The 10432-nt window shown below is 50.3% G+C and overlaps 1 protein-coding gene across 7 annotated transcripts in view; it reads left to right on the top strand.

Annotated features, from left to right (window-relative positions):
- Positions 1 to 9808, top strand: part of Cph (BCL11 transcription factor chronophage) — a 592695-nt gene extending 582887 nt beyond the window's left edge. For all 7 annotated transcript variants that reach the window (XM_070521709.1, XM_070521707.1, XM_070521710.1 and 4 more), the window contains one exon: positions 249 to 9808. In XM_070521709.1, the coding sequence (XP_070377810.1) occupies positions 249 to 1864 (1616 nt within the window). In that variant the 3' untranslated portion in view covers positions 1865 to 9808. The remainder of the gene's footprint in view (positions 1 to 248) is intronic.
- The last annotated feature ends 624 nt before the right edge of the window (positions 9809 to 10432 follow it).

The raw sequence follows: 10432 nt of genomic DNA on the forward strand, positions 1-10432 counted from the left end.
CTCTATCTAACAGAGTAAAATTTCCCGCACTCTCGCTTCGTTTTCCTCATTCTCTGCCTATTCGCACACCCTTATTTTTCGCGTATAACGGTTATCACTCCTAGACATAGAAATTTATGCGCTAAAATGGACCAGAGACAATCACTGTCTTGGGTGAAAATCAACTGTTTCCTTTCACATATGTCGCCAGTGTGAACATCTTCCGATGAATTTTGTCGCAGTAACATGCCATCGTTTGCGTGTTTCAGGCTCGACAAGTCGCGACGGCTTCCGACCGTCGGCGACGCCGCAGAGCACACCGCCGTTCGGAATTCCGGCGATCGAGCCCCAGCTGGACTTCTACTCCCAACGACTGCGGCAGCTGGCGGGCGCGTCCAGTCCATCGGACGCGGCGACGGGTAGCGCCAACGCCCCTTCGTCACCGCGCAAGCAGCTGACGCCGCCGGCGTTCCCGGCGTCGGGCGCCGCGACCTCGACGACGGGAGCCCCGCTGACGCCCACGGCGACGTCCGCGCCGTCGGGCCTCGCCAAGGCTTCGTCGGACGGAACGCCGTCGTCGCGCGTGGCGTCCCCGAAGCTCAAGTCGTGCGAGTACTGCGGGAAGTCGTTCCGCTTCCAGAGCAACCTCATCGTGCACCGGCGGTCGCACACGGGCGAGAAGCCGTACCGCTGCCACATCTGCAACCACGCGTGCACCCAGGCGAGCAAGCTCAAGCGACACATGAAGACGCACCGCAGCTCGCCCGGGTCGGGCAACAACACGAGCGTCGAGTCGGCCCGATCCACGCCGGACGGCGCAGGTGGAGGCGGCGGCGGTCCGAGGACCAACGGTGACGACGGCTCGGAGGACGGCGCCGCGTCGTGCGATGAGGTCGAGGACGAGGAAGAGGAGGACGAGATGGACGAGGAAGAAGAGGAGGAAGAGGAGGAGGAAGAAGAAGAGGAGGAGGATGAAGATCTGGACGACGAGAGCGGCGCCGGAGGCGCCGACAGGGCCGAGGACCTGACGGTACGGGGCGGCGGCGGGACGGGCTCGTCGGTGGGCCCGTCCGAGCGCAAGTCCCTGCTGGGCGAGGTCATGGAGAAGATCGGCCTCACAAACATCCAGCAGTACAGCGAGGCCTACCGGCAGGCGCTCGAAGAGAGCGGGACCCTGCGCAACGCCGTCAAGCAGGAGCGACCCGGGTCGGCCGTGCCCAGCACCGACACGTCGATGGCCGAGAACGGCTCCGACGTGGTCGGCAGCAAGTCGCTGCCGCACACGGCACTCGACTTCGGCGGCAGCCTGCTGGGGGCCTTCGACGGCGACTCCACCAGCAAGAGGCTCAAGCTAGACCTGGCCGCGGCGGCGGGAGAGCGCGACGTCTTTCCCGCCGGTCTCTGGCTGCCCTCTATGGCCCACCGCGACTTCTACCTGGGCCTCCACCAGCAGGGCGCCGCCGACCTGGAGCAGCGGGCCAAGGAGCTCAAGCTGGGCACGCTGAGCCCACGCCCCGGTCCGAGCGGCGCGGCTGCTGCGCTGGCCCTGATGGGCTCCCACCTGGGCAGGCCCAAGGACCGGCGCAACGACACGTGCGAGTACTGCGGGAAGGTCTTCAAGAACTGCAGCAACCTCACGGTGCACCGGCGATCGCACACGGGCGAGAAGCCCTACAAGTGCGAGCTCTGCAGCTACGCCTGCGCGCAGAGCTCCAAGCTGACGCGGCACATGAAGACCCACGGGCGCGTCGGCAAGGACGTCTACCGGTGCCGCTTCTGCGACATGCCTTTCTCGGTGCCCAGCACGCTGGAGAAGCACATGCGCAAGTGCGTCGTCAACCAGAACGCCCAGTCGCTGGACTCCGACTCGAAGGACATGACGTGACGCCGCAGCCGCCGAGGTCGTCCTTCGTCGACGTCGCTGGCGTCGCCTCGCGCAGGACTCGTGGGGCCCGCCACCGCTGCCGCCCCGTTTGCGTCGTGGCGCCGAGCGGCCCTCGGACAGCCCTGGGTCGCGTCTCTTCTGCACTGAAGACACTTTTGAGGCCGCCGTAACGTCGGTGACCGACCTTCTCGCAGTGGTAGCCCGTCGTTCCCAGCCACCTCTCCTCCCCGAGTCATCACGAGTCGCGCCGCCCGTACGTTGGCGCGAGCGTGTGTGTGTGTGTGCGTGTGCGCGTGCGTATCGTAACATCATTCATACTCTCCCGGACTCATCACCGACCTCCACTGTGGTCTCCTCTGCGCGCTCTGCTTGCTTCGTCCCCACGAACTGGTCCCCCACCTTTCAGCGCCAGAGCTGGCGCCTTCTCTTGCCAGCGGTGTGTTTACGTCGCTGGTTTGCTTTGTTTTTCGTCCACTGGCTTCTGAGAGACTGTAAACGGCTGAAGCCTGTCGATCGTGGACCTACCTGATACCCGCAGTGGTAATATGTGTTCATATCCCTGTCTCGTTCAAGTTCGTTAACAAAGAGCTTCACAGCAGTCGACGCTCGGAAGAGCTGTGGCCCTGCCGTGTCACGAAAGGAGGAGAGCGCGTTGTACAGTTCAAATCCGGTCACGATTAATCTATACGGAAGTCAAAGTGTTCGGCATGTCGCAGCGAGGAAAAGGCGGCCTAGTGCACCAAACTTGAGTTGAGGTCGGTGACTATGAGGAAATTCTGCTTCGATCTGCGGGTTCACTCGATCCTTTGAAGGCCTATACTGTAGGCTTCCAGTGGAACACAAAACATGTCGCACGCCGTTGAAGCGCAGGAAGAAAAGGTAGATGCCGTTGCCAACGTGCTTACGAGGTTGGAAAACCGGTAGGGTTCGTTGCCAGTGGCAGAAAGAGCCACTTATGTAAAACAAAATACGCGTGTAAATGAATCTCCGCCGAAAGTGCCTGAAATCTGGCGCCGGAGGAACTACATCAACACATCCGTTAGGAGCGGTAGTGTCGCCCGATTTCGATCTTAACCATACCGGTGTGTGCTCGACCGGTGGACCTTCCTCGTGGCAGTTGGTGCGAAATGTTGATTACTGCGTTGTTCAGAATTACCAGAGCCAATCGGCGCCGAGTGACGTATTTCCTTAAACCAAGAAGCATAGGTGTGGAGTCGACTTGGATGAAGCTTGGATGTAGGGTCGATACGCTTGGGCGTGAAGTCGATACGCTAAGACATGAACTCGACTCGCCTGGCAAACGTGCGTCGAAATCAACGCAGCGGCGTCTCTCCCCCTTTCTGAACGGCAAAGCGTTGCGGAGTTAGCCGGACTGGCCACGGCTTTTGGGTATTTGAGTTTTGCTCCTTCCCAAGGCTTTTTCCGCGTCGCTGTCGTCGGCGACAAGCTCGAGTGTTGCCGGACAGGTCGTGCGACATTGGCAACGGGTTCTTTCTGCAGCAGCCAATGGCAAAAGCTAACGGCCCGCTTCCACACATGTGCAATAACACCGTTCCTTTTCGCACCGCTCTCTCTCCCTCTCGAAGGATTGGTGCCCCACTTTTTTAATCTTGTCTAGCCATCTCCTTTCATTATTATTTTTAAACTTTTATCGTTTGTAGTGTTCGTAACGACGCTGTGTGCTTCGCTCTTTGGCATGTTTCACTGCTGCTCTGTCGTAGTTCATGCGGTGATGAGAGCAGTAATTATCGTTCACACTTACGGAACGCGTGGAGAAGTTTGTTCACCTGTACCTAAATAACCCAGTCCAACACCTCTTCCTTTTTTTTTCACTTTTTGTTTTTGTTCTAAATGCACGTATAGAGACGCGATCATACCTCGAGAACATAATACTGCATTTTAACTTCGTTTTATATTAGTGAGCCCTCAATTCCAAGAGGCGTCGTCACTCTCTCCCATTCTCTTTCCCCTTCTCTCCTGCAGCAGTAAAGAGTGTGTGAATTGTTGAGTTTGCTGCGCTCTTTTTATTATTGTTCAACCGGGGACCACTGGCAGAGATTGTCGTCTCGGCGTTCTTTCTTTTTATTTTGCACGCGACCGTTGCGCATATAGGGGTTGTACGTTCGTAAAGCGCAATAACGCAACCTCGAGAAGCCGCAAGAGGAGCAGTTAAATTCATCCGCGAGGTCAACTAGTATCGCGGCTCTGTGGCTAGTTATGGAGCTTCATCGTTTACATCCGACAGGGGTTAAACCGTCCTCGATTTAAAATTTCTCATTCGATAGCGATGGGAGTGAATGAATGTCAGTGCTTTAAAAATTGGCTGTTGTGGTGTAATCGAAGCGTACGTTGGCGTTTTGACATTATAGCATTGTTCCCCCAACCGGGCGCTCTTCGCAGAGATTGTACTAGTTGAAGGCATCAGGTATCTAGTCACGTAGCAGCAATCCTGAATTCGTTCAACGTATTGTTATCTTGGCTGAGCGATAACCATTTGGCTAACGACGGAGCGCACGGCACAACATTGGCAGATTATCTGGCGGCCAAAATCGCGGCGCGAACTAAAGGAAAAACAAAAAAAAAGACACACCCACGCAATCCTACGCCCGCAGACATTTGCTCCAGTTGCAACGTCGCTCGTTCAGCGCGCTGCAGACAAGTGCGTCATTTACTGCCGCGTTGAAATTCAGTTGAGCTGATCACCGACAGATGTCGCGTCGCGCGGCGCGCACGTCATCTCATCGCGCCTTCGGGCACGCATGCGCCGTCTGTCCGTAGCTGTGGGAACGCAAATAGGCCTCCGAGATACCGGTCTCTCCCAATCACGGAGGCGACGGTTCGTACTCCCATCCCAGGTACCGTAAATCGTTCACTATGACTTTGTTTTTCGCTTGTTTTTGTCTATTTAAGAAAACGCGACGAGTTACGCTGCCGAGTTGTCTTCATTGTTCACGCGTCTCATCACTGTAACGCCACTATCTTATCCAACGGTCCTTATAGCTGGCGTGCCAATACAGCGTCTTTCGGAACAGGTCAGCGCTTGTGACACGCATGCGTGCAGCGTCGTTCATCGATTCTTGAGCAGAGGATGTTCGAGATGCGCATAGCTTTCTGTACAAAATAAATATCAAGTCACCGTGCATACAGACATGCCGCGGGAATCAGCACTTGTGACATTGTAATCAAGAGGGTATACATATATATCGCAACTTGTACCAGACAATTCACGCCCAATCCAATCACCCCGCAGCTTTCATGACTGCTCCTTAACGTTAGTTTCTTTTTCATTGTATGCGTTCTCTTCAGGGGCGCTACAACCGTTGGAAGATACAGCAGTCTGCCTTGAGGGGGCTTTCAGAAATACCTGGCTTCACTTCTGTCAAAAAATTCGCTGGCGATTTATTTGCACAAGCGTGTGAGAACTCTATTCGCGCCACGTCTCGGTATCAAACGATTTAGAAAAGACGTAATTTTTTCGATTCCAAATATAAAAGAAGGTATCAGTCGATTCCTAAATTATAAAGAACCTTCATACGCATCTAAATTGTACCCAATGACGTCATGACTACTTGTCTGATCGGGGATTTGCGGACCGAGCACCCGTGAGAGGCGTCGTTAGGCCTAGCTTTTCTTAGGCGTAACTAGGCCTAACGCAATATTTTCTTTGGGTGCGTTTACCCATACAGCAGGCTGCTTACCAACGATTGTAGTCTCCTTGCGCGGGGTCATCTAAAAGCTTTTATTTTTTTCACTTTGAAGATTTTCGGTAACATGCGAGTAAAAACCCAGAGTTGAGAATCCATGCTCCCTATGTACATACAGCTTTGCCCTCGCCCTGTCCTGTCGCGTTGTGACGTCATTTCAAGTTCAATTGTCGAGGCTTGTGTCTTCTCATATTTGTCTTTATTTTTTGTTTTTTTTTTTCATTTCTTTGCCGCTTCCTGCTTCTGAAAGGATGTGTCAATCAAGCCTCTGTATTGATTTTTTTCACCGTAATTCATATGTCACGTGACTGTTGTGCCATTTTTGAGAGGAGAGAGGTCGCCTCGCGACAAGTCTGTTGTGACGGTCAGAGACGACTACGTTTTATCCGCTGTGAATGAATGTGTGTGAAGTGAGAAGCGATAGCAAGAAAAAAACAGAAAAAAAAGTTTTTACTCTCGTGGTCTCTGTCTAAAGTTGCACTACGCTTAAGAAGGTAAAGACTATGTTTTCCACGAGTGCGTGTGAAATATTGAGAGAGAGAGAGAAAGCGATAGAGGAGATATATTATATATATATAAATATATATTTTAGCCCTGTACTATAAGCATTGAGATATATAGATATTTGTAAAGCCCACCAAAACCCCCAATTTCCTTCTTGAAGGTTGGTTGTTTTAATCTTATCGTGCGTAATGATTCGAACTGCTTTCGTCATGCTTCAGGCTATGAAAGTCACTGACCGAAGACAGCGATTCATTCGAATGTAAGACTCCTATTATTGAAATGTTCCAAGCCTATAGCATTTAAAGTTCATGTTGGTACACGAAGCAACAAAGGACTACTATCACCGCGAAAAGAAACAAAGATTACCATGGTTGGAGACAGAATCGCTCCACAGTACAAAATCCGACCACAGAGGCTCTACTTTCTAGCGATTCACTTCACTTTCGATTCTCATGCGTCGTGTTGAGGCGCTGATCCCAGAGATAACGGCGAAGATAGCGGGTTAATTCCGGAGATAATGACACCGCGGTGGCGCTGGAGTGAATAACAGAACGGCACGAATAACGGGAAAAAGAAAAAAAAACATAGTTGGATTATTATGAAATACGACAGTTGGTTCCGCACTCGCAACTAATTTCGTGCAGTTGAGAGATGGAAGGGTTAATTCTGATAGCCGGCTCATTATCGTCAAGTTCCGTCGGCCAACGACAAAGAATTCTTACATCGTGAAATCTTTCTGAAATCGCCTACTGAATCCACACTGAAAAAAAAAAAAAAACTAGTGCGCGTTTCTATTCGGCATTCGCTTGTCTCTTGGTCGGACTCATGCTGTCGCCTAGATCTCCACAGCATTGGATGGCCTTCACGGCGCTGTCCGTGCCCCTGCGAGCTTTATAAACACGTTGTTTTACTCGCCAACATGGTCTGATGTCCGCATCTGTTGGCGTTTTGGGGTCAACGTTAATTACCGCATTGTTGTGTGGGATTGCAGGCTGAATACGTTCAAATTTGAAACTTACGCTTTCTTCAGTCGGTGGTGCTCTAGCCTGATAGCCTGACGAATAGCGGCGAGGTTTCGTGAAGTGGCGTTTCTTTGCTCCGCCCTTTGTTTTTCATGCGTCATCTTAATTGGTCGAATTTATGTTAAAAAAGATTGTTCTTCATGCCTGTTGATTTTGTCGTCCTGTCGAGTCCCAGTGACTTGTCTAACCAATGGAGGCGCGATCTCAAACTCTATCTTGTCTTTATTGTTTGCGTTCCTCTCTCTCACTCCCCCCCCCCTCCCTCCACCTTACCGCTTTCTTCTTTTTTTTTTCGCATGCGTGATGGTGTTGTGGTTTTTCGAAGGCAAATAGAAAAAGAAAGTGACATAGTTGACGTCTACAGGCTCCAGGATTTTGTTTCTCTAGCGTTTTAATGACTCCAGCAGTGGCTGTCATTTGCTATTCATCTCCGGAGCGATTAACTGTGTAAAGCCCAACGTACTACGTAATCTGCGCCAAGTTTCATGCCTGAAAATGCTGATTGAAGATTTGGAAGCTTAACGCAAAGCCCATGGATGCTTTCTCTACAGATTTTAATAGTTCAACAAATTATTGACTGCTTAATTACTATACTAATTAAGTTTCAACTGAAGCAACATTTTATCGTTACATTTTTTTTTGCTAATGTACTTATCATGGCCAGAAATCAAGTTGTTCCAATGTTCTTTGATGTGCAAGTGTGCTTGGGCATTACAGGGTTAATTGGTCGTGTTTAACGCCATCGTCAGCGTTCTTTCGCGGCCATAAACTTACCGCTCCCACTTGTCTGCGAAGTTTCAAGAATGTGTAGCAGTTTAGGGTTAACTCGGAGGAATTCACTAAGGGGCAACTGTTACATAGCGAGAAGCAACACAGCGCATAATCTCTCACGCTGACTATGGTCTCTATTTGCCACGTTCTTGTGGAAGCGTACATGTATATAGAGTGCAGAGTTTTATGTATCCTAAGGGATATAAAGACCTGCAATAATTTAACCGTCCCTAAAAAAAAGAAATGAACGATTACTTCTGATAATTCTTCTAAAGTTAACAGGTGGCCTACAAAGCCTCGCACCCCTACTCACTTTTAGATGCAAAGATGCGAAGTATAGGCCGATTAGCACACTTATTCACTTTTAAGGGTGTCAACTATTTTACAGTGTACCTGTCTAATATAGGTTCCTTTGGAGCGAGCTTGTCGAATGACCGTGTCGGCTCCGCGAATCCTTATCGAAAGCGTGGCTACCAGACGGCGCTCTTGGCACAGCTCTCAGATCTTATCGGCTGTCTCATCTCCGGTTAGCTTTAGCCAGCTTCCTCCGCCATCTCCGCACATGCCGCGGAATTCGAAAGTTTGCCTCGCTGAGGTCATTAGACGGTTTTGCATTTCAGCGCTTCACTCGCGTTCTCGGTTCGGCGTGTCGCTGGTCCCCAGTGAGGACACATTATGCAGGAGTGGACGTTTCATCCGTTACCTTCGATAAATCACAACGCCCGCGTTACGGTCTTTTTTTTTAATGTGTATTATTAGCAACGACGCAGTACAACAGTTTGCGTTTATCTTTTCTGGTTTCAGTGCAGAGTAAGCCCCGAGTACTGTTCATCAGTTTCATCTTGCCTGCCCACCAGTGCTGTCCTGTAGTTCGTGTTATATCGCTCGTTATGCTTCCCCCCCCACCTTCTGTCTTACTTCTCCCGATTTTTATTGTGCCTGTGTTGCGTGCCGATTTGTTTCCTGTTTTTCTTTGTATAGAAACTAGACGCTTGAAGGCAGTTCTGCCATTTTTCGAGCGCACAATCCGGTGAAAGAAAAAAAAAAGCTAGACATATAATGGATAGAGTGCACCTTTGCTTTTTTTTCTTCTGCTCGTTGGTCGTTGTGACTCGCGGTGGAAAAGAAAAAGGAAAAAAATATGACAAACTGTCGTGTGTGTGGATACCGTGAGTGTGTGTAGAGGAATGACGACGGAGTGTGTAAGCAACGGAACCCACATCGTCGTGGCCAAGTGCGTTGCTTTCAAGAGCTTTTTTTTTTTTTTTAACGCGACGTTGTGCCGTTTCAGCGCGCGCGTCGTCTGCTGCTCCGTAGCAGACGTGGACGCTCTTCCCGCGCCGGCGCAGACGACGACGTTGTTTCTGCCGCGAACTGCGTAGTGTCTATCCGCGGCTGTGAGTGGCTCACGTTCAAATCACGTGACCGGCCCGATGGTGGCAAGATGGTCGCCGTATTTGTGAATGTCGTTCCTGGACCCCGCGGTCTCCCCCTTTCCCAGTGCGCTTTCTCGTTTACCTATTGTCGTGTTTTTGTTTCAAAGCTGACCCTTTCCACTGTGGCCTCCTCACACTTTTTTTAAGTCATCAGGGGGCATTATACGTGCGTAAACGTTTTGTGCCGCTGAATTTAGCTTTTGTTCTGAGCGTCCTAATCTCGCCTTTCTTCCTCTATTTTTTTCTCTTCCGTTACGCATGGCTCATTGCCTGTACTATGACAGCTGTGTTTTTTTTCTGTGTGTACATTGAAAGCGAGAAACTTTCTGTGCGTTGTGAGCATTTATTTGCTTGTTGTTCCCCTAGCTGGCAAAGAGCATGTTCTTATTACATTACTCTCCTCTATCATTACGTGGAACTTTATCTGAATAGTTTGCATCCCCTCTTTCTCTCGCGGAGTAGCGATTACGCGACGGATTTATTAAATAAAAGAAAAATGGCATCCGACAGCCGTGACTCTGTGTGTTCTTTTCTTATTTTTTTAAAACACCAAAGTGTTATATTACGAGCCTCCAGCATCGATGCGAACGACGTGTACAGGGCCAAACACTCTTGGGGCCAACATCTTATTCCTATGGAAACGGTGGTACCGACACCAATTTGAAGCTCTGGGTGAGCTTTAGTTCGGGAAAAAATTCTGATTTTTCTATTCGATAACGTAGAGCGTTAGGCTAGTTGGAATGAATGGCACTTATTTTTAACGCGTGACCATTTGGACTGCCAGAGTGGGGAAAAAGTGTATGTGAAGTGTGAGAAGATGGCCATATGATATATAACACGTACAGTGCAACTGACGGAGGCGTGCTCCAAACCAGAGTCAATAGCAGAAACAAAGTAAGTTGCAATTCGCTCCTGAAAGAGGAGCGAACTGCAGCTGGCTTGAAAAGCACGCGAAAGAGGCAGAGCGTGCGTCAAGCGAACTCTTGAGCAACACTTTGCAAGCTGGTGCCCGCGGTTTAAGCCGTGGATCCGGGAACTCAATCAGGTGCGACATAACACACTTCTCTCTCATTTACCGCTAAATTGTCACTGACATATTTTGTTTATTTATTTCTTATTTACCCTCAGGGC

Source organism: Dermacentor albipictus, chromosome 7 (assembly GCF_038994185.2).
Source record: "Dermacentor albipictus isolate Rhodes 1998 colony chromosome 7, USDA_Dalb.pri_finalv2, whole genome shotgun sequence".
Classification (NCBI taxonomy): Eukaryota; Metazoa; Arthropoda; class Arachnida; order Ixodida; family Ixodidae; genus Dermacentor; species Dermacentor albipictus.